A 26,558-nucleotide genomic window follows, 5' to 3' on the forward strand; every position below is an offset into this window, starting at 1 on the left:
TCTCCAGAGAACTAGATTTGCCTTTGTCCACAGTGCGCAACATTATCAAGAAGTTTGCAACCCATGGCACTGTAGCTAATCTCCCTGGTCGTGGACGGATGAGGAAAATTGATGAAAGATTGCAACGCAGAATAGTCCGGATGGTGGATAAGCAGCCCCAAACATGTTCCAAAGACATTCAAGCTGTCCTGCAGGCTCAGGGAGCATCAGTGTCAGCGCGAACTATCCGTCGACATTTAAATGAAATGAAACGCTATGGCAGGAGACCCAGGAGGACCCCACTGCCGACACAGAGACATAAAAAAGCAAGACTACAGTTTGCCAAAATGTACTTGAGTAAGCCAAAAGCCTTCTGGGAAAACGTCTTGTGGACAGATGAGACCAAGATAGAGCTTTTCGGTAAAGCACATCATTCTACTGTTTACCGAAAACGGAATGAGGCCTACAAAGAACAAAACACAGTACCTACGGTAAAATATGGTGGAGGTTCAATGATGTTTTGGGGTTGTTTTGCTGCCTCTGGCACTGGGTGCCTTGACTGTGTGCAAGGCATCATGAAATCTGAGGATTACCAAAGGATTTTGGGTCGCACTGTAGGGCCCAGTGTCAGAAAGCTGGGTTTGCGTCCAAGATCCTGGGTCTTCCAGCAGGACAATGACCCCAAACATACGTCAAAAAGCACTCAGAAATGGATGGCAAAGAAGCGCTGGAGAGTTCTGAAGTGGCCAGCAATGAGCCCAGATCTAAATCCCATTGAACACCTGTGGAGAGATCTTAAAATTGCTGTTGGGAAAAGGTGTCCTTCCAATAAGAGAGACCTGGAGCTGTTTGCAAAGGAAGAGTGGTCCAAAATTCCGGGTGAGAGGTGTCAGAAGCTTATTGATGGTTATAGGAAGCGACTGATTTCAGTTATGTTTTCCAAAGGGTGTGCAACCAAATATTAAGTTAAGGGTGCCAATACTTTTGTCCAGCCCATTTTTGGGGTTTTGTGTGACATTATGTCATATTTGCTTTTCTGCCTCTGTTTTATATTTGTTACAATACATACAAAGGGAATAAACATGTGTATAGCAAAACATGTGTTAATGCAATACCTTTTTTGTGTGAAATACTTGATTTTCAGGAAAAATATCAAGGGTGCCAACAATTTCGGCCATGACTGTATATTCCTTATTAGTAGTTCTTAGGTTAGGAACAGTAAAATAACAAAAAAATTGTCACCACTAGCAGAAGCCAAAGGCCTTTATAATTCAGGGTACATTCATTTTCAATAAATGGCTGAAGCGTGTAGTCTTCCTTTAAATCTCATGTTCTCTGATCTTGTCATTACACTGTAATTACTATGAGCTTCAAATATAAACCTTGCAAGTATCAATTTAAAGGAATTAGCAAGCAACGTAAGAGTATGACTGCTTTCAGTGATACACAGAAAATGTAAAGCTCTGCCGCGTCTGACAACCAATACTTTGTAGTTAAGAAAAGCAAAGGTAAAAGCATGGAGCATTCTATTAATGACTATGACAGAACAATAAAAGCTGGTAGAGCAATGAGTAAGATGAAAGCAGACTATGAGCCACATTACAAGATTCACTTACAATTTCCAACAAAAGCAGAAAGATAAAGGTCAGCACACACAACTTTGCTGCTCTAACTCACAAGGAAAGGAGATAAAGGAAAATTATGTCTCTTTATTGCAATAACCTGAATGCAAAAGTAGAACATAATAAGCTATATAGAATTTTTTTAAATCTATGCATACATTTGGTGCTCCATTTCCAAAATATAAGTCTGCAAAGTAATCAAGTGACAAAATTGAGACTTTTAAATGCCAACTTGTTAGCTCAACAGACTCCTGTTCTATTTCAATTTTGTGTGAACAATAGAAAAAAAGTTCTTCATGCTTTGGGCCATGGTTAAAATATATATATCACAACATGTCAACAGACTCTTGACATCCAGGAAAACAGGATGCACCCCACTATAAACCATACCTATACCAAAAATATAAACAAGATATAGCACAATTGTGTTCTATGGCTTATAACTGCATGATAGCAGCTCTGAAATAATTATCTTTCCTTGTGAAAAATAGGGCTCCAGTTTTCCTATGGCATTAGACCATATTTTATTTATTTTTTGTTACAGGTACTTATACAGCGACACCAATTTATGCAGCACTTTACATATATATTGTACATTCACATCAGTCCCTAACCCTCAAGGGGCGTACAGTCTAAGGTCCCTAACTTACATTCATTCATACATACAAATACTAGGGCATCACAGGATCCCGTGCTTTTGTATGACAATTAGGAGAACAAGGTATAAATGATATCTATGTATCAATTCAAGTTGACAAGATATTTTGAGTTGTGCGTAGTTATACCATACGTTCTAATAGTAAGTTTAGTTTTGAAGCTCACACTGTAAACTACAGTAACTGTAGAGGTGTAGCAGACATTAGGCCCTGTAACACTTCGTCATTTTTAACAAACACTGCACACAGAAATAGCTTAACGTTTTTGCTACCCCAACATTTCATATTCTGATATGTGTCGGTTGCACTATGTACGTGTGCTAAAAAGTATCCTGTTCTCTTTGTATTGCTGCCTTTGTGTGAAATGCCTGCCAATCTTGCCAGTCCCCATGCTTTCTATTGCAAACTGGCCATGCTCCTCTAATCCAATGGCCAAAACATGTGCTGAACGAACGCGCACGCACACACACACCTCTTCACTGGGAAGATCAGTGTATTGCTGTTTCTCTTCCTGTTGCTGACATGCCCCTCCATTGCAGTCTCCACCCCCAGCTCACTAAGCCCCTTATGCAGCTGAGATCATGTGATTACTTATTTAAAAAAAAAAAAGAGAAAAAAAAGGTATTTCTATTTATTTTTGTGTATATACACAAATATTTTGCCTTCCATAAACTGAACAGGTGGTTTTAACAGGCAATAGGCCTCATTCACAGTGGGTGTTTTGCTATCTCTTCTAGACTACTTTCCTGCAGGCAGGGGTGTTTTGGCCAAAAAACAACGCTTAGCGTCTTTAACCACTTGCCCTCCTGAGGATTTACCCCCCTTCCTGACCAGGATATTTTTCGCATTACGGTGCTGATAATTGCTCGGTCATGCAACCAAATGAAATTTATGTTCTTTTTTCCCACTAATAGAGCTTTCTTTTGGTTGAATTTGACCGCCTGTGCATTTTTAATTTTTTTTGCTATAAAAAAAAACAAAAAAAAACACAATATTTTTGACTTTTTGCTATTAAACACGTCCAGTAAAATTTTTTTTTAAAAATCAAATGTCGTTATATATTTAGGTCAAAATGTATTATGCTACATGTTTTTTATAATAAAAATCCTGATACGTGTAAATCTGGTTTGCGTGAAATTTATAGCGTTTACAAATGGAGGCATATATTGTGGGATTTTTTTTATTTTATTTATTTTTTACTGGTAATGGCGGCGATCAGTGACTTATTGCAGGACTGCGGCAGGCATTCTGACACTGGGGAGAACTGACTTGGTGTCACTGACATCCTCAGTGACACCAATACAGTGATCAGTGCTAATAAAAAGCACTGACACTGTACTAATGGAACTGGGCAGGTTAACTGTGTGCTGTGTGTGTTTTACTGTGGGGCTGTGTGTTTGTGCTTCACTGTAAGCACACTGCTTTGAATGGCTGTGCTATGCTACCACCAAAAGAAAGCTCTGTCACAAAAAAAATGATAAAAATTTAATATGGGTACAGTGTTGCATGACCGCGCAATTATCATTCAAAGTGTGACAGTGCTGAAAGCTGGAAATTGGCCTGGGCAGGAAGGGGGTATAAATGTCCGGTAGGTGAGGGGTTACACTCCTGTAAACACGCATGGTCACACAGGCTAGCACACAGGGGCATATAGAGGCAGGGGGGAAAAAAGCCAGGCGCCTCTAGGAGCAGCGTTAATGTCCAGTGTTCATGAGCCCCTATACTTTAAACAATTTAGGATACATCTATTGGTATAGCCATGGTGCAGGAGGCAAGAATTCTAGATTTAGAAGCAGAGGCGTTGTCTTAGGGCCTTGGACTATTGCACTGCTAAACTGTTCATACTGTATACAAATAGTTACACCGATGAAATCAAACATTTCATTGTATTAATCCTTTAAGGAACAGCTTTGTAATGTGCAGGAATTCAACCTTACTTTTTCCACTTCTGCTCTTTCAAAACCAATACAAGAATCCAGAAAAGATCAGCTAGAAAGGAGAAAAGTTTGTTGCAGATGACAAACTGTCCCCTGACTTTAAATGCTGGATGACAAGTAAAGTGCTGAGAAGACAAAAATACAAAAGAACAGAAAGGTGGATAAAAAAAATATGTTCTTGCCATTTTATGTGAAAGAACACACAAAAAAATCTTAGTAATGGGTCAATAAATATCCTGAATCAATTCACTGCTAACTGCAAGGATGACTTTTTTATTGCTTTAGAAAGCAGGAATTTTGTAACATAAAATCACTATAATTATTTCACAGGCCCTCATATTGCATCTTGAATTTTATGTTACAATGAAAGGATGGCTTTTAGAAAAATAATAACACAATCACAAACTGAAGTGATTTATACCATATTTATCGAAATTTGTTTTTGAAATTTTGTTTATATTGTGCTGAAGTGGAAAAGCAAAGATATGCATGATTATTTTGTACTTTTTAGATTTTAAAGCCCAATTAAAGGAGAAAAAAAAAGATCTTCTTTCAAATAGACACAGCACTAACAAAAACCTCAATTATCATACTCTTACTTAAAAGAGAAGTATGGGGTTTCATTTTTTTTTTCAAATCATACATACCTAGGTGGATGCAGCATCGATGCTGCATTTGTCCCCCACCAGCTCTAAGTGTGAGAACTGAGCAATCTCATGACCGCTGATTGCTGAGTTCTCACAGCGACTCTGAGCAGAGAGCGGTGACAGTCAGTCACCGCTGTCTGCTATGACCACATCCTGAGCTCACTGGAGTGCTGGGCTATAGAGTGGAAGGGATCGGCTGCCTCAGGCTCTCAGCGGATTGCTGAGAGGCTGAGCCAGGTGCCGCTCCAGACTCTGGGGTGGATCCCAACTTTAAAGTCGGAATCTTTCCCCAGCCTGGACCAGCTGAGTAACGTCAGCCGGCTTCAGCTGAAAGTGGGTCACAGCAGTGCAGAGTGAACTGTACTTCTGTGAACCACTGGAAAAGTACAGCCACAAGAGCTTTGGCTGTACTTCTCCTAAAATTTACTGTTAAAGCATTTGAGCAGGGTGTCTACAATTTGCCGAACAGTCCACTAGGAATCAAAGTTAGACTTAGTGCTCTCAGTAGTCAGCTTTCAGCAAAAGACATGCCCCCGTCTTCCTCTGCATTACTGGTCTGGGTGTGGGCAGTTATAAGGGCTGAGGTTGTATTCTATTTACAATCATCTGTTTTATGTCTGCTCTAGAGCTGAATCTACCATCTGCAGAAAAGGCCCCAGCAGGCGATAGTGTTGCCATTTGGTGACCTTTCTTCATCTCTTGATCCTTCATCCTGCAAATTAACCTAGATGAATTGCTTTTGGCTTGGAGCAGAATCAGGCCACCTAGTGAGGAGAAAGAGACCTGCCTCTTCTGAGATACCTATGCCCAGTGGACACAAGTGACATCATGCCTGCAGCAGATGCAATACTTTTGGAGTAGTAGACAGTAGTTTTGTGTACAGGAGGCAAGGTCAGGGGTGGGTAAGTTAAAACAGCATTCCAGTAAGCATGCTTAAAAATGCTCTCTCCTCCCTCCTACTACCTATTCTGCCTAATCTGTGTTAAACAAAAAATGTGTATATTTACCTAGTTTTAGTCCACTCACATGATCCGCAGCTTCAAATCCCTGTGTCAGTGAATAGCAGGGGAGAGGAGGGAGCTGGGCCATGGGAGCCTAGAAGTGACATCCTGGCTCCCAGAATTCCCAGACATTGTTGAGCGCTCTCTTCTCTCATCTGCATTCGCCTCAACAAACTTAGGAATGGCTGGTCTAAATTATTTTGGTGGTATCAAAGGATTATATCTATCGGACTGCTGTAAATTATCTTTTACACATTTGGCTATTTTCCAGGCAGGTGGGTTTTTTTTACATTTAGCAGGCACGCATCCTCTTTAGCCTCGATTCACACATAAGTGTACTGAAATCGCAATGTCCTTCCAGTTTCAGTGTAATTTCAGTACAGATGCAATTTTACTGGCTCTTTCTCCCCACACCTGCCTACCTCTGATGTCAATACAAAAGTGCATCGCATTAACTTTAATGCAAAAACACCTCCCATTGACTTTAATGCAAAAATGCCTCCCATTGACTTCAATGCAAACATTCCTGTCAATTGCAATCCTATGTGAACAGTTATCTCCGCATGCCACTCTACTCTATCAATTGAGAGTCTGGAACGCACCCCTACAAACTTGCATAGGACCCTTTTCGTAATGACACTCAAAATGAGATGTGTATGGATCGCATCTGTGTACCACCTCAAAAGGAACACATAATATCTAGATTGTCATGCAAATCTGTGAATTTGAAAAAGCATCCAGAATCACATAGGTGTGAACCACGGCAACTCCATTCACACCTGAATGTTTTGGGATCACAGCAGAATTGCTGTGATACTTCCTGCAATCATAAAGTGCAGGTCTAGGTACCATTATTTTCAATGGCACCTAAAACATGGCTTGGTTTTGCTGTGATTGTCACATGGCAAATTGCATCACAAGAAGCTTGTCACTCAAAACAATTGCCGTGCAGTAAATCACATTAAAATTGCAGCAAATCGCATCCTGTTAAACTTGATGCCCAAAAAGAAGCTCCTAATCCATTTTAGCGAAAAGCTTCACGCGATTTGCCACACAGTGAATTGCAGGACAATGGGGGCAAAACCATACCGTGTTTTAGGTGCCATTGAAAATAATGACACTTGAACCTGCGTTTTTCGATTGTAGTGCGTTTTGAAATTGCAGACAGAATCAAAGTGATTCTGACGCAAACCCAAAATGCCCAGGTGTGAACGGGCCGGAGCGGATGCCAGCGCTTGATTTGGCTGCTCATCCGGTGCTAGTACTGAGCACCCAAGTACTTCCATGTGCAAAGATAACATGAAGGAATAAAGTTTTTCTTCTTGTCTCATTGGGGTTGGCTCCTTATGTTCTTGCTCAGCAGATGCACTTCTGCTGAGCGTTAAAAGAGCCCCACAGTCCCCTTTCCTGACAAGCACCCTTTCGGTGATCATTACTCTGCAAGGTCTGTCTCCTTCCTGCTAGTCCCTGGGTACAGTGCTAGAGACAGGCAAGGAAATGAGTAGAAGATAAACAGCGCAATGGTAAAAATATTCATAATGTAAGCCGCCATAAGTCCCTTTCATTTTTAAAAGCCTCAGGCATTTCTAAAAGCACCTCAGATTTAAATACGGTTTTGGTTAATTTTTTTTTTTAATCAGGACAAGTAGATTGTCACGAGAGACAAGTAAACTGGGACCCTGATTTAGTCCCTTGGACCAGTAGTTTTTTTTTTTTAAGAAAATGTCCACTGACAAATGACCACCTCCTGCTGGATTCTCACATTCTCAGACCATCTTCTGCAGCATATATACATTTTCTGACCATTTCTTGTAGCATATCAGCAGTCTCTGACCATCTGCTGTAGAATGTCTGCAGTCGTATGAGCTTTCACACTGATGCGGTGTGCTTTTCCTGCACTGCGAGTGCAGCACAGTTTACCCACAGGGTTTGTGTGGGTTACCTGCGCTATGTCATACACTTCTTTTGCATTGAATGGTTTTGGTGCTTTTTTTTTAAAGCTTTTCCTAAAGCTTTCAGAAAACACACCAAAACCACCCAATACTATGGAAGTCTATGGCAAAATGCAGGTAACCCACAGGTACACTTCGCTGTACCCACAGTGTGGGAAAACCGAACCGCATCAGTGTGAAAGGGCAATTACATTCTTCTGAAGCACACTGTACCCACAGTGTGGGAAAACCAAACCGTATCAGTGTGAAAGGGCAATTACATTCTTCTGAAGCACACTGTACCCACAGTGTGGGAAAACCAAACCGTATCAGTGTGAAAGGGCAATTACATTCTTCTGAAGCATGTCCGCAGTCTTTCAGTCACTTGGAATAAGTGATTAGTTTTTTACAGTCTCTACTGTCAAGGAAGCATTCTCTTGCATATGTGACAATAGTATTTATTATTTACATGTCATCACAAAAATATAATTAAATGTGGGCCTAAAACAGCTGTCCAATAGGCATGCCTCTTCTAATACCCTTAAATATGTTTGGGCAGCTTTAGGCCTAACATAATTGCATTAGTGTATACTCTCCTGCGCTCCAGGAGTCAAATGCCAAAGGCCAGGGGAACCAGGACAAAAGGTGGCCTATGGATAGTGTTTCAGAGATGCAGACCTCCTCAGATGGGCAAATCAACAACTGAAAAAGAGGTGCTGCAAACACCTAGTGCATTATAAGGTTTATTAAAAAGTAAAAAAGCCGAAAACACTCACAAACATAGCATGTATGTAAAGCTTTGTAAGACATTGGAGATGGTCACAGCAATGGGTAGGATGTCCAACTGTCAGTATGGTCGGTTTGCTGATGGTTTCAGGGACGAATCCCTTTCCTCAGAGCTTATGACCAGCCTGGATGTAGGTCATGCTATAAATAGCTATGGCTGATGCTATTAATAGCAATGCACCTCCCCTTGGGCTCGCAAAAAACTTTCCCCAAAATGCATCAGTAAAACCGACCACACTGACAGTCGGACATCCTGCCCATTGCTGTGGCCATCTCCATTGTCTTACAAAGCTTTACATACATGCTTGTTTGTGAGTATGTTTTCGGCTTTTTTACTTTTTAATAAACCTTCGATAATGCACTAGGTGTTTGCGCCACCTGTTTGGGTTTTTTGGGTTTTTTTTTTTAAACAATTGCATTGCCCATTTCTTTATTTATTTTCTCTCTATAGTTAGTCTGACCTGGAGATGAGCCTAGCTCAAGTAAGTAGATAGAAAATTGTTAGTACATTGTTTCTGCAATGGTCTTGATAAAGAGATTATTGATCCTGATGACAACCACTCATTCCAATTTTGTTTGAAGGAACAGCACATAAACATCCTGTGCAGCATGTCATGAAACATTCTACATAAAATACTTGCATACTGTAAACACAACAGATAAATGCTCAAAGCTGAAACAAAATGGCTCAATGTAATCTTGTGTATCGTCTAACTGCTCAGCCTTGCGAAACACAGGTAAAAGCTCCGTAAAAGGAATGTTATTTTTAATGTATTATGTATAAAGTGTAGAGGTCTCATAAATCACTTGTGGATGAAATAGTACAGAGAAGCTAGGAAGATCAAATTATATACATCACATCGCAGAATAACTCATAAAAGTGGTCGGCACCTCTTATCCTCTTGCAAAGGTAAAGTGGAGTACTTTTTTTTTTTTTAAGAGCTTTAGATTCCAGATATTACTGTTTCTTCTACGGAAGGTCTTCCCTCAGTTCCCATCCAGCTGAAAAAAGATAGTGAGCAGAAATCTCCCAAAACAGAGAAAGAATAGCACACTGCCTAAGGGATGCATCTGCCAATATAAAAGTTAAGTATATGGCTACGTGGTCTGGCAGGTGTGCCTAGATCACAAGAATGGCTGAATAAAGGTAAAAACCATTTGCCAGATAAAACAATTATTATGTAGTAAGTGAAAGATTCACGTTTGGGTCTTATTTTTGAAATTCAATGCCTGTAGCAGCTAACACCATATCCTGATACCAGATAGAAAAGGAAATAAAAGTGATAAGCGCAGCGTTACCCTATAAATGCAAAACAGAAAATATACCAAAAAATTATAGAGAGTAGATGAATAGCACACTCATAAGAGTCTGAACTCCTGTGCAAATATAGCAACAAAAAAAAATCCTTTACATGTGATAACAATTTGACCTAAATTAAACCAAAAAGTGCACTAAAGTGCAAATCTTTTATAACCACTATAAACATGCACACACACAAAGGTTTGTGCAAAAAGTCTATATAGAAAGAGCTCGATAGTGAGTGAGAAGAGCACCCCAATCTCATGTAAACAATCCTCTTGTCGATACCATCAGCAGAAATTGAAATTCCAGTGTTTCACCCAACAAAGCGCATGAGAAAGGTTTACTGGAATAACATGACCCTCAAATAAAAGAGCGGTCATAAACAGCTTTCACTAACACACTTCTCCCAGCATTATGTGGCAGATGAAAAATACCAAGGTCATTCCCAGCTCAGAGGGATCAGAGTATCATACAGGACATACAAGAAACAAACACACTTTTCAAAGTGTAATACCTCACAATTAAAAGATTTATCAATAAAAGTTGCACTTGCAAACATAAATATAATCCACAGTGCTTTATATAAAAAAAAAAAAAAAAAGCTCCAATGACACCAATAACAAAGATGGTCACTATCCAGTACACATGTGTAGTGACGTATATTCTGGCTCTGCACAACACAGAGCCAGTTTTTCCATTTATAAAGTAGCGTCACACTTTGCACTTTTAAAACAATTTCTATACATGTATTCAATCTCTATATTTATTGGTTTTCCAGGAGACCAGCCTTAATAAGGCAGAGCATAGTAGTAGCATGATACACAAAGTGCATTAACGCAGCCACTGCTGATTTCACCTTTCATTAGTACATAGCAGTCAGAACAACAGATTAAGTTTCTTGTTGCTTTCTATGGGATACTACACAATAAGGTGTCCTTTTATCATGCAGAGGTAATAGATCGCTGCTCAGTTCTCCGGCATTCTCGGAGAATACAGTTCTCCTGTAAATGTCTTTTTATGAAGCGGCGTAGATCAGTTCTCCAAATGAAGGGAGAACGATCTACAAATGCTGGAAAACGGCTGCTTTTACTATAATCTTGCGAGATTACAGTAAGAGATCAGTCAAACACTGTTTACTAAGCAGTGGTAAATTATCGCTGCTTCATTTGCGGTTCTTCCGATTCTCCAGCTCTGAGCTGGAGAATCTAGAGGGAGAACACAGATCGCCAGTTAAGGGCTGACATCGCTCCTTCATACACTGGCCATCTGTGTGCTGAGATGATCGGCGAAGAACATGCTCTCCACTGATCATCTCTGTTTCCTAAACCACTAATGATCAGAGATCAGCAACAATCCTTAGGATCGCCACTGATCTCTGTATCATAAAAGGACACCTAAATACTGTTCTTTACCTTTCTTTTTTAACAAGCATATACTGTACAAGAAATAATGGAAGACTGTTCTAATACTGAAAAAAGGTCATATTTTAACAAAATTATTGTGCTTTATTCAGTACCAATTTTCCTTCTGGTATGATCCTACTTCAGAAGTATATCATGTTGCTTTTTGAAACCAAAAAGATTAAAGAGCATTGTACAAAACACTAGTGTATTATAGACCACTATAAACTAGTAATTTTGTTCCTGTTGTCTGAATATTTACATTTTAAATTCAAAAAGGCAGCTAAACTGAGATATTAATCAAGCTATTTTATTTGTATATTGCAATCAGAAGGAATCCCACTTTCCCTGCAGCCCCTCAAGGCATAAAAAGATTATACTGATAAGGATCACAGGCTGCTCCTCCTTTCTGCAAGAGATGCTTAAGAGCACACTGAGCTATGTAAGGCAAAACTACTGGGCTGAGATTATAAATGTCGGCCTTCTACACATAAATTACATCCGAAAATTCAGGTATTAGGTATGTGACGGATGAGCAGACCAAGATTCACACTGAGTAAATTAATTACAAATTTGGTGATAAACAGAACTGAAGCTTGAGCCAAGGATAATGAAATTACATGCATTTTTCCTTTCCCAGTGCTTCTCTTGTGCTGCAAGATTATATTCTACAAATGTGTGTAGGGTGATCATATTATAGGCACCAATATTCATTTGGCATGAAATATCCTGCTAAACGATTCAGTTGTTCCTTACATGAAATTAAATATGTGCCCATTATAATCAGTCAGTAAAGAGGATCTGAAAATAGGGTTCTCTATTATATCCACCTTTTCTACATGACCTCCTTTCAATGCATTAATCAACAATGGAAATGTTTAGAGCAGATAACAAAAGTACACTATTGCAAGAACAAACAAAACTCTTACAAAGTGAAAACTAATAACTGATTTGAGAAAGTATACTTTAGTTCTATTAACCTATATTTAAAGAGGTTGTTAAGGCTCAAGTGTGCAGCAGCACCCCCAGGCCCCTTAAAACTTACCTGAGCCCAATCCAGCAAAGTGCAAAGGAGGGCCAGCTGTCCCAGGTCTCTTCCTCCTCATCAGCAGAGACAGCAGTGGTAGCCATTAGCTTCCACTACTGTCAATCAACGGCAGTGAGCCAATGAGGAATGAGGGGTGTGGCCAAGCCATGTTCCATGTGTGAATGGACACACATGGACACACAGAGCAGTTGCTCGGAAGCAAGCCTGCTTGGGTGCCCCTATAGCCAGCTCCTTGAGAGGAGGAAGGGGCCTGCAGGGCCGGGGGGGGGGGGGGGGGCATATCAATTTTACAGTGCAGGGAATTATGTAAGATGACATGTTGGTTAGCTAATCCTCAATGTTTAGAAAAGCATGAAAATAGATATTTCCACAGCTTCTACAGTTAGCCTACCCAATTAGGCTTTTGTATTTACCAAGCATGCTTCTTTGCTTCTTCACCACCCCTCTGCTGCAGTGTCCCAGCCTAAACTCATGTGTCAGAGCCCCCCACATGGCAGTGTTTTGGCCTAGTGAATGGCTGTTCATGTCCAAACAATGCCATATGTGGGAGGTCACATGCTTCCTCACACCAGGGAACTCTGCTCCTGCTAAATAAGTATAATAACTTGGTGGATGGACTATCTGGCTGACCCTCTGCTTTTGTGCTGAATAAGCAAACTTACATTGTCTCTTTAAGTCCTTCTCCTCTAGAGATTAAAAGGCTAGAAGACTACTTATTCACTGCCGAGAAAAACGGGGGACGGGTGGGGGGGGCTGGATTGGAAGTTGGAGTGCCATGGTAGTTCATTGAATCAGAATAGCTGCTTGCTCGTACATCCCGCACGGCAAGCAGATATTCTGACAGATCTGCAGGAGACCTGCATGGCATCAACGATCTACTGATCACTGGTGCAATGCTTTCCAGGCTCCTTTGGACAAAAATAATAAATGCAAATTTTTTACCTGCACAAAATGTGCATTTATTATTTTTGTCCAAAAGGTGAACTTAACCTTAAACAAGGCTTGCTGAAAGCTCTGTAAAAGCTTGCTGTTAAAACTGCTCTTATACGAGCTGAAGCCTGTGTGAAACAGGCCAAGCTCTAAGGTTCTGAGTGTGTATAAGAGCAGGAGTCTCCGAACTTTCTAGACAAAGGGCCAGCTTACTGTCCTTCAGACTTTAGGGGGGCCGGAGTGGCCAGTAGAAAATGTCCAGTAAAAGTGGGAGCAAAAAAAATGACATAAAGCTTGTAGTCAGTGGAAGGAGGAATAGTGTCCAATCATTGGTATTCGTTGGTAGAATAGTGTCCCATCATTGGTATTAGTGGGATGAATAATGCGCCATCATTGGTGACAGTGGGAGGACTTGTGCCCCATCACTGGTGTCAGTGGGAGGAATAGTGCCCCTTAATTGGTATTGGTTGGAGGAATAGTGTCCCAATCATTGTTGTCAGTGGGATGAATTGTGCCCCATCATTGGTAGCAGAGGGAGGAATAGTGCCCCATCATTGGTATTATTTGTAGAAATAGTGTCTAATTGTTTATATCAGTAAGAGGAATTGTGCCCCATCATTGGTGTCGGTGGAACGAAAAATGCCCCATTGTTGGTGTCAGTAAGAGGAATGGTTCCCCACTGTTGGTGTCAGTGTCAGAAATGGTGCCTTTTTGTTGGTGCTAGGGGGAGGAAAAGTACCCAGAGGGCCAAATAGAGGCAATCAAAGGGCCGCAGTTTGGAGACCACTGCATAAGAGAATCAAAAGAGTCTCATAATTTAAAGGTAAATATAAAACTACAGTTTTATATTATTTGATGCTATCATGCGAACTCAGAATCATGAGACAGTGTATGCGCTAGGAGCATGAAGTACATGTTAACAGTGAAATAATCTAAGATATAGCCATTCAGTAAGGAAAGCTTCATATTTGAAATGACTTTCTGAGATCAATGCCGAGGAAAGAGGAGAAACTAGTTTAGAGTTAAAGTAATACAATAGAAGTTCCCCCTGTATGAAAATTTAGAAGCACTGCAGCATCAGAAACATGGTCTAAAGAAATAGGCACTGTTATTCTTAAAGCTGAACACAGTTGATATGGGGTCAAAGACAAAGTGGAGTTCACTCCTTGTCAGAAAAGAAAACCAGCTTAGTTAGTTACTGTTTGACTGCACAGTAAAATCTCTTATCTGGTACACAGCAGAGGTTCAGCACAGAAGTGACTCATGAGGAAGAATCCAAGCTGTACATAATATAGTGATTAATTCAGATAGTCTGGGTGTAATGTAAAGGTATTTAATTGCACTGAATGCCAGAGTTAAAGAGCATAAATAAATAAATACATACATACATACATGAATAAAACCGGCAATTTAAAAGGGCAAATAAAAGTCGGCTTCCAGGTCTGTGGACAGTGCATGCCACTACCGTCACAATTCCAGCACAGAGGGTGTAGGAATCAGTATGTTCAGTGCCAATTTCAGTTTTAACCTGCCGCTGACCACACTAAACAGGGGTAATTTCCCACTCACAGCAATGAGTAGGAGCCCTTCACTCATGTCACCAAAGACTGTGGGCACTTCACTGACAACCACTGCACACAGGGCCATCCTGTCGCTGCACACCAACATAGCAGTGTTTTTACATCAACCACCAATGGCAACAATGATGATAATTAGCACTAACATCTAATTTTACCGGAGATTACAAATGTAATAGATGTATTTACAGCAACCACCAATTTAATGGAGTAAGTTACACTGTCAACCAGTGTAATCAGGATATTTATACTGTCCACAAATATATTGGGGCCACTGGTGAACAGTGTAAATGCCTCCATTACAGTTGTGCACATGGAAAATACTCCTGTTACATACTTCAGGTAATACATGCATCCACTCCCCATATACTTCTCAGCATTATGCCCAGGGTCAGTTGCAGCTGCAGCAAGCAAAGCTCACACCAAAAAAGTAGTACTTTATTAAAATTGAGTGATATCCAAAATAGTATAAACAGATCTTCAGGTGCCCTAAAGATGTCAGATTGGATAAAACTTATCGGGCGGAGACTGTGGTGCTAGGCAAAAAGTGTAGTACTTTATTAAAACTGAATTACATACATAGCATCCAGATAGTTTAAAGAGATCTTCAAGTCCCCTGAAGACATCCGATTGGAGGCAACACAGCATTTCACCTATTCTTTTGCTTTATACTATCTGGAAGCTATTTATGTGATACAGTTTTAATAAACTACTACACTATTATCGTATTTCTTGGCTCCAGTGTCAGTTTTATTTGCTGCAGCTGCTACTGAACCTGGGTATAACACAGAGGGGTATATGGGGAGCAGATGTACATACTACCTGAAGTGACCCTTGCCTAGGATAACATGTTGAACTTGCTACATGTGTTGTTGCTTTACTGTTGGTAAATGTTCACTTCATCAGGTGGTGGCTGGAGATCTGCTCATATACTGGATGACTGGTTGGCAGTTCAGATCAGTTAGTGGATTATTTATTTTTTATGTACTCGTCAATTTAAGGACTTTCACGAACTTCTGTGTTGCACTTTGTGTATATAAGCACTGTGACACTTTAACTTATTGCACTATAAAATTGTCTATAATTTAGATATGAGATGACACTTGAATATTTATGATATAAGGGTTTGTATATCAACCTATCCTGCTAGCAGCATCTTATACCACAGCACAGACTAGATCTTGGGATAGAATGTGATTTTGCCTGGCAATTTATTGTGTTATCACAGCCTATGATCTTGCAGGGTGATTTAATGAGCTATTATATTATATATTCTTGCTTGTAATATAATGTGCAGTAGCTGGTTGATGTAATTTGCTTTTACAGTGGGATATGTTTTTGCAATCATTTACATAATATGCTGTAAATCATGAATCATTATAATGTACTCTTGCAGAGCAATGTGGTATGAATATGTGGCAGTAACAAATTAGGTTCAGTTTACTAAACTACTACTATACTTTAAGTCTATTTGCCATTTTATCTCATTATGATGAGAAAATATTATATATTTATATACACACACTGTCAGTATATGCTGTAAATACACCCCCACACACTGTTTTTAATTGAAATAATTTTCTTAAGCCCCTAATTTTATTTCACAATTGAGTTAGCTATTAATGCATGTTTTACTTGCCATTATGGTAGTTACTTTTAGCCATGTGAATGTTAGTCTTTAGCTCTCATTAGAGCTTATTGCCGAGGATAATCATTTTATTATGAGGCTCTATAATTTCAAGTTATGTTCCTAACTAGGCATTTTAATTAAATATTTGTTTTGTCAAACAATTATGTCTGGACTATAGAAAGATCTTTCTCATAGTCTTCTTTTGTCTACCAACAGCCCAAATCCATCATCCATAAGCAGGGCCAGATTTCTACTTCAGATACATACACTGTCTAAAATAAATATCATAGACATGGGGACAATTATAGGTCAAGTGGATTAAAAATTTGTTACCTGTTCTGAAAAACAAAATGTACGAAAAGCGGGAAAAACAAATGCATAACTGGTCATGAAATGATAATCGGGGGGTGGGGGCTTCTCCAGACAGTCAGAACTGTACTGACAGAAACATGTCTGCAGATACAAAAAGATGTAACTGACTGACAGATAAAAACAACCAAACTGAATGAGCAACTAACAAAAGTATCCCAATTGAACAACACGACAAACACACATACAAATGCAAAAGCGTAGGGTTGGCTGAATCCAGAACTGTAGAGCTCAAACGTAGAAATGGAGTGTCTGGACAGTCTGTTGGACATTGGCTGATAGAACCTAGCACTTTGGTGAAAACTCAAGGCACAAGGGACAAATTAAAAGGAAGGGCAACAAATTGGAAATGGTGTGTGACCTGCAGCAAAATGAAGGAAACTTTGATTGAGAGGGTGGCCGGGAAGATGGACACATGTGAGTAGGTCCACAGACGCCAAAAGGTTTCTCAAATACATGGAAGCAAAGACTGACCTGGCAGATTCCATTTTTGATTTCTGTACCCAGGAGAAGGTGTTGTTTAGATCAAGTATGGGGAGGACGCCCCCTTTTGCCTTGAACTTTTTTCTTTCTGGACAATAGCTATTACCCCTTGAGAGATTAACTGCACCAGAGCAGTGTAGAGGTCCACCAATCTTTGCAGGGGCACTATTACACTTGACAACTTGCAGCAGGGTGGAGCAGAGGGTTTCCTTGCACGCCCCTGTATTCTAAGTCAGCTAAAATGACTGTAATTTTCCCCATAAACTCATAAACAGGAGAGGCAGTTACCCCTGATGTGGTTAAAGAAGACTGAGGAGTGCTGTGGATCCAGGCAGGAAACAGTGGTCCAGGCAATCGCTGTCAGGTCCCTTCGGGAGTACACTACAAGACCCACCATCACTGTTAGAGGATCGTAAATCCCTAAGGCCCCCAGGACCACTGCTGTTGTGCTTATGGGCTAACATTCTAGGTATACAAGTGAAGGATCCCTCATAAGGTAAACTCACAAACTGATGCTTGATCAGTAAGGGTAATGCCATCTGTCCAGGTCACCGTGAGGTAGCAAGGAGCCCAAAGGTCCAGAGTATCAGGGAAGTGTGGACTGGCAAGGGAGGTAATAGGAAGGCAAGAAGGTCTCTGAGCACACTGTAAAATGGTGCACGTATGCACAATCATAACCCTAGAAAGAGCCTCATGCAGGAGCAGTAAGGACCAAACAGCTTACACGGCCACGGTAGAGGGCCACTAGAGCATCAAATTCAGTTATGGCACAACTCCTCTTCTGATCACTGGCTTTGCAACCAACAGTATTGCAGCTGCAGCCCAGTATGTTCACCCATTAAAGGAAGAACAAGAGCATCCATTAGGCTCCCCACCAGGGCCAAAAGCCCAAACTTATCACAACTGAAGTCCTGAGAGCCCCAGCAGTTCCCACAAAGGCAAACTGAAGATACAGATGCCGGAGTCAGGGAAAATGTCGCTTCCATGGAGTCTATGGGGACAGGGTTCCACTAGACAGGTGTACCATGGCCCTGGACCTGTAAAGCACTCTACAGCTGACTCATATGTTACACAAAGGTATTTAGTAGAGTGCCTTCAGCAGAACCTACTGCTCAAGGTCAGATTACAGGCCGACCCAGCTTCTTCATCTCAGTGGGGTTTGGATATGGTTTGCATGGCAATGCTGAGGATCAGCCAGTCTGGAAAGTTGCAAAATGACCCCCATTCTGGCTCTACAGATCTCTTGAATAAATCAAGGCACCTAAATTACTTAATTCTGTGTCCCTTAAAGCGATACTAAAGGTTAATTTTTTTTGTGTGTGTGTAAAATAACAAACATGTCTATACTTACCTGCTCTGTGTAGTGGTTTTGGACAGAGCAGCCTGGATTCTCCTCTTCTCGTGTCCCCCGCAGCCTCTCCTGCTGCTACTGCGTGTGCCCATTCACAAACGGAGACATGGCTTGGCCCCACCCCCTCTCTTTTATTGGCTGACTGGCTGTGATTGACAGCAGCGAGAGCCAATGGCTACCGTTTGATGTCTCAGCCAATGAGGCGGCAGAGACCCGGAACAGCCGAGGCTGTCGTGTACGTAGCTGGATCTCAAATGGGGCTCAGGTAAGTAGTGAAGGGGCTGGGGGCTCTGGTGCACTCAAAAGGTTTTTTACCTACATGCATAGAATGCATGAAGGTTAAAAAGCTTGAGCCTTTACAACCGTTTTAATGTTTGATTAAGAAATATATACACTCCATATCCATTTCTGCTGACAGACTTAACTATCAACTATAAAGAAACAGAGGTTCAGAACAGTTTTTACAATTACAGTACCCATCTAGATACCATATTCGATTGTAAATTGGTCTTGCTTGTTTTAACATAGTCCTATATTTTGCTTTAAAATAAAAAAAGTTCACGGTCAACAAATGGACAATTGTTATGCAGGGAATATTAGGGCATTCCCCTATAAAGTTTTTCTTTATGTTTAAAATATTAACATAAAATTATGTGTATTGTATTGCATTTGGAAAACAGGCTGCATACTTGTGAAAATAGTTTACTTTGCCTTTAAACAATTACAGTAGAAACCAGCTAGATTATACAACCTACTGTAAACCAGTAATTATGAACTCTGTTTTATCCTTTTTTTCATAAAGGTGACAAGAGAAGATTACAAACAGGACTCTGCTGCAGCACCATTAATTGCAATCAACTGATTGGAATTTTCATTTGCAGAACCAGTGAGAAATGTAAAATATAACATAAAACAAAATATACTATCAACACACTCTTATACATGAAAAGCTATAAACAGCATACCTTCATCACTTGCTTGATGTTTAACTACTGTCATAGGAGACCTAGAAGGAGGTTTACCCAAGGGAAGTCTCCAGCTCTTTGTTCTTTGTGGTCTTTTCTCATTATTTTCAGCCCAAGTTGTGTTCTAAAACAGAAAAAGCCAGACTGTTACTCTGAAATACTGAAAACAACATCACACTTAAGAAATGAAAGCTCTCCAGGATTAAGATAACTAAGTTCTGTGTAACATTTATTCTCTTTTTCAAGTAATGATGAAAAATAACTCAAAGGATACCAGATAGGACCCTGTAGTACCATATCTCTGCTTTTACTGCTCTGAAACTGTACACATACAAATATTTCAGCGACAGAGGAAAGGTACAAATCCTTATGCTAATGTTTATATCCTGGCAGAAGCAAAATGTCAATTCCATCTAAATGATCATCCAAGTTTCTAAGTAAAAATAACAGACAAGAGCAAGTAACTAAGCAAAATAACATACAAAAGAAAGGATACTTTGGTAGCCCCAAAATAAGGGCTGGACTGAGGTTTTTGAAATTTTGAAAAACTGGTTGGAGAGATTGAGTGATCTTCACCTAGAGGAGGTGGAGGCATCAGAGATTTTGGAATCCCCTATTGAAAAAGAACCTTCCCTTTTGTGACATCCTAAACAAATTTGTTAATTGCCTCCCCAAAGGGGTGTGTGAGGCTTTTTTTTTTTACAGGCAACTTCAGCTGTCCTAAAGAGTTGGCAACAATATAGCAATCAGAACTGCCTACAGGTCCACTAGAAAATAAGGATTACAAAACCCCAACAACACAATCAAGACAGGAGCATGAGGAATTTGTAAGGAAAGGTTGCATATTCTGAGGCCTGAACATCTACCTTGTTAAACTTGAAGAATGTGGAAACAGAAGATCAGATGGTTGCCTTACAAATCTGAGAAGCACATGCTGAAAAGCCCAAGAGACACCAACAGACCTGGTGTAATGGTCTCTGATAGGAAAAGGAGAAATCCCTTCCTTAAGGGCATATGCCCTAGAAACAAGTTGCCTGATCCACCTAGCAATAGCGGAGCAGAAAGCAAGATACCCCTTACAAGGGCCCACAGGTAGGACAAAGAGGGAATCAAGTCTTGTGAATAGAGGGAGAGTGAATAGCTTTCATTTAGGTAGACCCCAGACAGCCTTTGACACATCCAGGCAATGAAGAGACCAACTTGGGTAAGAAGGAAGAATTTGGTCTAAAAAAAACTGTTTGTCCTTGTGCCAAACAAGAAAAGACTTTTCTTTACAAGAAAAAGCTGCCAATTTGGAAACACTCCAAACAGACATAGTGGCTAAGATCCTCAAGGAAATAAGGTTCCACTTCTGAATCCTGAACAGGATTGGGGAAATATAGGACATGTAGTGTTTTGGAGTTTGGAAACTGAAGGTTATAAAAGCACTGAGAGTTTTCAAAAGAATTCAAACATAATAGCAGAGAAGTTTGCTTTTGTCAAACAGGCTACATAGTGCGTACCTGAGAGGGAGCAAAGTCAGATAATCGGTGCAGTGTCATAATAAGACATTGCTCTGGGAAAAGAAAACAGCCATCACCCTGAGCAGTAGTATGAGTTTCTTGTAGGCCAGTTTGCAGAATGCATGTTAAGTGGCTCTTTTGTCCAAGCTTCTTTGTGCCTGTAATCTGCCATTGTTATGTCAGGGGATCTCATATGGAGTACTGATGGAATAGAGGTCGGAATGTATGAGGTTTTACATGTCCAGATATAGGAGCCACTATAACCAAGGTGCTGACTGTGTTCCCGGGGCGCCCTGTAGAAGATTGCAGTATGTGTGCAGCAACATGCTGTGTGCGTTCTCAGCAGAAAAGGTGGCCGGGAAAGTGTCTTTCATCCTCCTGAGACTAAATTTAAATAGAAGAAGAAAAATGCCAATTTTTAATTGCTTGTGCCAAAAAACATGAGACAAAATGTCAGCGGTTACCACAAAAGAATTGTATTATTAAAAACCAGGAACTGGTGTAAATATACAGGCAAATCCCTTCTTACCTTATCCTGTGACCCATGAGCATAAGCCAAAGGGGACTTCACAGTCTAGGGACCATAGAAATGGACCACAGCCTCAAACCTGTATAGCACCCTGTGGCTAACTGCACATGTTGCATTATGTGCTAAGGTGAACAACTAATGCAGGATCGCATGCCCAAAGCACACATTACAGGCATGTCCCACACAGTGGTGTCCAGATACGGTCCCCATTGTGTCCAGATACGGTCCCCAAGGTACAGACCAAGGGTAAACGATCCAGAAACTGCTAGACAGCCCAGAGCAGTAAAAAGCCAGATCTTGACAGAAGTGTTATAGAATAAAACAATGGTTTAAAAAGGAAAAACTATCAAAAAACAACTGGAGTTCCATGGAGTGGGCAGGGTTATATAGAGTGCTCTGTGGTCAGCCCTAGCAAGTTTTTTGCCAGTGTTCAATCACCTAGAGGTAGCTCCTGCGGCCAACCACCCTCGTCACTCGAGCAGGTACTGACAGCCGGGGGCCAGCAAAAATGAAGCGTTCCTGGGCTACTAATGCTCCTTTAGATTGTCTCCATAGGGGCACATTGTAAAAGCAAATGTAAACACTATGAGGTCTATTTATAAATTCGCTGGATGAACATCACACATTCGTACAGTCTGGATAAATTCTCTATAACAGATTAATTCCTATGATTGTCATCTTCATCTAGTGGCCAAAATGCTGTATATTGTCTTATTGAGGTAGTGTAGAAAACTATACATTTGTTCACTAGATTAAAAGAGAAGTATAGGAAACTTCTTTTTTTTTTTTTTTTAAATCATACATACCTAGGTGGATGCAGCATCGGTCCAATGCTGCATGTGTCCCCCGCCAGCTCTAAAGGTGAGAACTCAGCAATCCCATGACCGCTGATAGCGGAGTTCTCACCGCTGCTGTGAGCAGAGAGCGGTGACTGTCAGTCAGCACAAAATGGGTCACAGTAGTGCATAACAAACTGCACTCCTGTCATCCAGAGCAGAATTACAGCCAAAAGAGCTTTGGCTGCATTTCTCTTTGATGGCCCCAAGCACAGGGGCATCATGATTTACTGATGTTTACTCAGGAACTTGTGTTAAATGGTAGTGGTGCACCAAAATGAAAATTCTGGTGCCGAAACCAAAAATTCAAAATGCACTTGCCCGAAAACCGAAATGCGCAGTTTTTAAAAATGAATATACATTTTTTGGAAAAAAATACACTTCGATTAAAAAAAAAAAAAAAAAAATAATATATACCCCAATGGTTTTGTAAAATATGAAAGAGGATTTTACGGCGAGTCAATAGATACCCAACATGTCACGCTTTAAAATTTTGCATGCTCGTGGAATGGCGTGAAACTGCGGTACTTAAAAATCTCCATGTGTGATGCTTTCAAAATTTCTACAAGTTAGCAGTATAAAGTTACAGAGGAGATCTAGTGCTAGAATTATTGCTTTTGCTCTGACGTTTGTGGCGATACCTCACCTGTGTGGTTTGAACACCATTTACATATGTGGGCATGGCCTACGTATGCGTTCACCACTACGTGCGAGCATGGGGGGGACAGGGGCACTTTAAACTTTTTTTTTAAATTTATTTCATGATTTTTTTTTTTGCACTGTCCCTTTAAAAATTTAGAAAAAAACCTGAATCACTTTTATTCTTATCACAAGAAATGAATGCATCCCTTGTGACAGAAATAATTAGTGACAGGTCCTCTTTATGGAGAGATATGAGGTCAACAAGGCCCCACATCTCTCCTCTGCAATGTAAAGCATTGGATCAAAAAAAAAAAAAAAAAAAGCACTGATCTAGTGCTTTAAAAAATAAAAAAAAAGTCCGGAAGGGGAAGTGACATCGCTGAAGTCCTCCAAGGGCATAGAGATGAGTGGCGGCCATCTTTCCTTCACTCATCTCTATGCTGAGGGCCAGGATCGATGGTTTCTCAGGTAAGACGGAGAACTACCAAGAGGCTGGTGGCAGCAGTGGCGGGCAGTAGTGAAGGGCGGGGTTTTTTCAGCACTTGTATCAGTGCTTATATTTCATTTCGGCCAACGGCCGAAAGGGGTGTTTTCAGCACATCCCTATTAAATGGTGCTCGTCAATCTGACCTAATCCCATTTTAATATTATGCGAACGATTTACACAAACCATTTTTCACCCCTATATTTTGAGTTTTACCATTTTGCTACTTTACATTAAAATAATATTTTAATCAGAAGACTGTTGATGATATTTTGCAGTAAAAAATATGGGGTTGTACAAATTACATCAATGTTGCAAAGATAAAAGTTAAAAGAAAATGCTATTTTTTACTATTTATTCCCAATAAAAAAAAAAAAAAAAAAAAATCAAGGAAATAAAAATATATGCAACTAAATTTTCTACCGATTTAAAGCTCCATCTGTTTCACAAAAATGATGCACAACACGTTATGGTAGACAAAATCTAAAAGATACAATGTGCAGAACAGAAACCTCACTGAAATGAAAAAATACCCTAGGACTCAAGGGGATTTGGGGTAAAAAAGGCCTGGGGACTCAACTGGTTAAACAGTAGGATAATGTACCACTTATTCATTTTTTAAAAAAAGATTTGAAGCAGGTGCAATATAATTAATAGCATAAAACAGATATAAAAAGGCAGACGTGTATATTTAAAGGAAATAAAACAGATTAAAAACGACTCCCTTTAAATTCTGAATGGTACAGAATTTTAAGATACAATGGAAAAAATAAACTTGAGCTTATTGTATACTATTTTGGAAAAAAGGCATAAATTGGAAACTCGTAAAACAAATATATAGTACATATGCAAGTTAAAAATATGCATATTATAGTCACTCTACAAGAGAAAAGGGCAGGCATATGTGAACTAATTTTCTTGTGTAAAAAATGTTTGTGGTTTGGAAATCTCATCAATAGAATACAAAATTGCAAACTGACAGTCATGGAGCCTTTTAAAATCATCTTAATAAATACACAAAGCAAAGTTTAAAAGATGTATAATCAGATGTTAAAAATACATACTGCCCAGAGATTGCTCTCGTTTCTTCTGCGCCTGCTTCTTTTCCATAGAAATCATGTGTCCAACGTACAGTTGTAAATTCAAAGAGAAAACAAGCTGTACATGGATTTTGAAGTGTTGCTTTATACTTTATCATAGCAGCACTATGCACATGATAGGTAACCTGTCATACATGATGCTCACTGTAGACCTATGATTTATGCTGATAGCTGCTAATTTTACAAGTACAGCAGCCTGGCTGTCAGGGCTGTACAATCAAATCCATCTTGGTTTAAAGTGATTAATGCTCTGTCCGTTTCAGTAAATGAGCAAGTATAATACCAATGCTGAAAAATTAATGAGACTAGCGTTTATACTGCTTAAGATCGGCTAAAGGCTGCTCAAAAAGATTAAGAATAAAGAGAAGGAAATTACAGGTTCTTACACATAGATTGGGCTTTTCAGAGATCCGTTTCCCATCATTTAACATGGAAGGAATTTCTCCAGGTTCCAGGCCACATTCGGCTATCTCAAGGTCACTGGCATCATCCTCTTCATCACTGGTGATGCTGCTTGTCTCCTCCTTTTCTATGCTACCGACTTCAGAGGGATCACATGTTTGGAATTCCTGTCCTTGTGGTTTTTGGTCCATTTCCTCTCCTGAATTTGTGCACTCTTCTATCTTTACATCAGCAGATGGGGCAAAAAAGCTGCATAGTTCTGTAAGGCCAGAAGCAGCCAAACTGAGGTCATGATTACCCTTGTCTTCTGGCTTCATATCTCCTTCCAGAGAAACAGCTGAAAGTGAACCTATAAATCAGAAACATTCTGATTACAGATCAAATGCACATCGTTGACTGGATAATATCAACGTAGATACACAATTCACAGAAGCTTATCCATACATGATTGAAGATCAATATCAGTCAGTCATAAACTAAATATAGAGTCTTGAACGTTATATTACACTACCCTTAGCTGTGAAAAGGTGCAATGTTAGCATATGTAGTAGGAGTACCTTCCAATATAGTTAGAAAACCAGAGTTAAATGAAACTTTGTTCCATCTACTTTCCTGTTAACAATTTCAAATAAAATATATTTCCCCAGGTTTCCCAGGGCCAAATCAGACAGTGCAGTGATATTATTTTACAAAGTGGAACTGAATTAAAAAAAAGTGAAGATTTCATATGTTATATGGAACATTTAGAAAGGCAGTACCCTCAAAAAATTTAAAGACTTAAAAGCCTTCTGAAAAATAGCAGCGCACTTCCTGGTATGTTATGGATTCCTGTATGTCTACACACTCCAGTACTTACACAGCCTTATGGCATTGTTGCCTCTGACTGCTAGTTGTAGAAGGTTTTAGGTAAAATTTGCTGATGTCACTACTGTGCTGCTCACTGTTCTCCTTTCTGAGGCACTGGCATGAGGAAGCAAAGCACTGCATCTGCCAAAATGACCACTTCCACACAGAGACACAGTACAGAACAAGGTATGGTAAGTTAGTAATAAGGAAAAGTCAGCTTCATGGAGCCTACTGAAACTGTTAACTAGTCCATTGCCCACACATTTTGGGCACAGCTTCCAGAGTTCAGTTCCTCACATGTGCTTGCTCTTCTTTAGAGTGCCCTGGGTGAGGTTGAAGTAACCAATGCTGTAATTCCAAAAATTACAAACAATACTTTAAACTTTTCTTAACTTTTGTTTCCACCAGTTAGAGCAGGGGTCAGCAACCCCTGAAATGGGTGCCAGACGTGGCACATGGCTGCATTTGGGATGGCACAAGAGAGCAAAAACCCACACATGAAAGCAGGCCAATGGCTGCACAGGAAAGCAGTGAGGTTGGTTCACACTCACATCACCCACTTCTCTCCCCCTGGCACCGATTCTGCTGTTCTTGATCTGTGT

General features: G+C 40.1%; 1 protein-coding gene across 1 annotated transcript in view; it reads right to left on the reverse strand.

Annotated features, from left to right (window-relative positions):
• KDM4C (lysine demethylase 4C) overlaps positions 1-26,558 on the reverse strand; it is a 543,890-nt gene that overhangs the window by 227,691 nt on the left and 289,641 nt on the right. Inside the window, exons 11-12 of the mRNA XM_089678131.1 lie at positions 25,095-25,459; positions 19,616-19,739 (exon numbers count right to left, since the gene is read on the reverse strand). Coding sequence (XP_089534257.1) covers positions 19,616-19,739; positions 25,095-25,459 — 489 coding nt within the window. The remainder of the gene's footprint in view (positions 1-19,615; positions 19,740-25,094; positions 25,460-26,558) is intronic.

The sequence above is a fragment of the Staurois parvus genome, unplaced genomic scaffold (assembly GCF_062004578.1).
Source record: "Staurois parvus isolate SC_StPar_1 unplaced genomic scaffold, SC_StPar_1.0 ptg000198l, whole genome shotgun sequence".
In the NCBI taxonomy this organism is placed as follows: Eukaryota; Metazoa; Chordata; class Amphibia; order Anura; family Ranidae; genus Staurois; species Staurois parvus.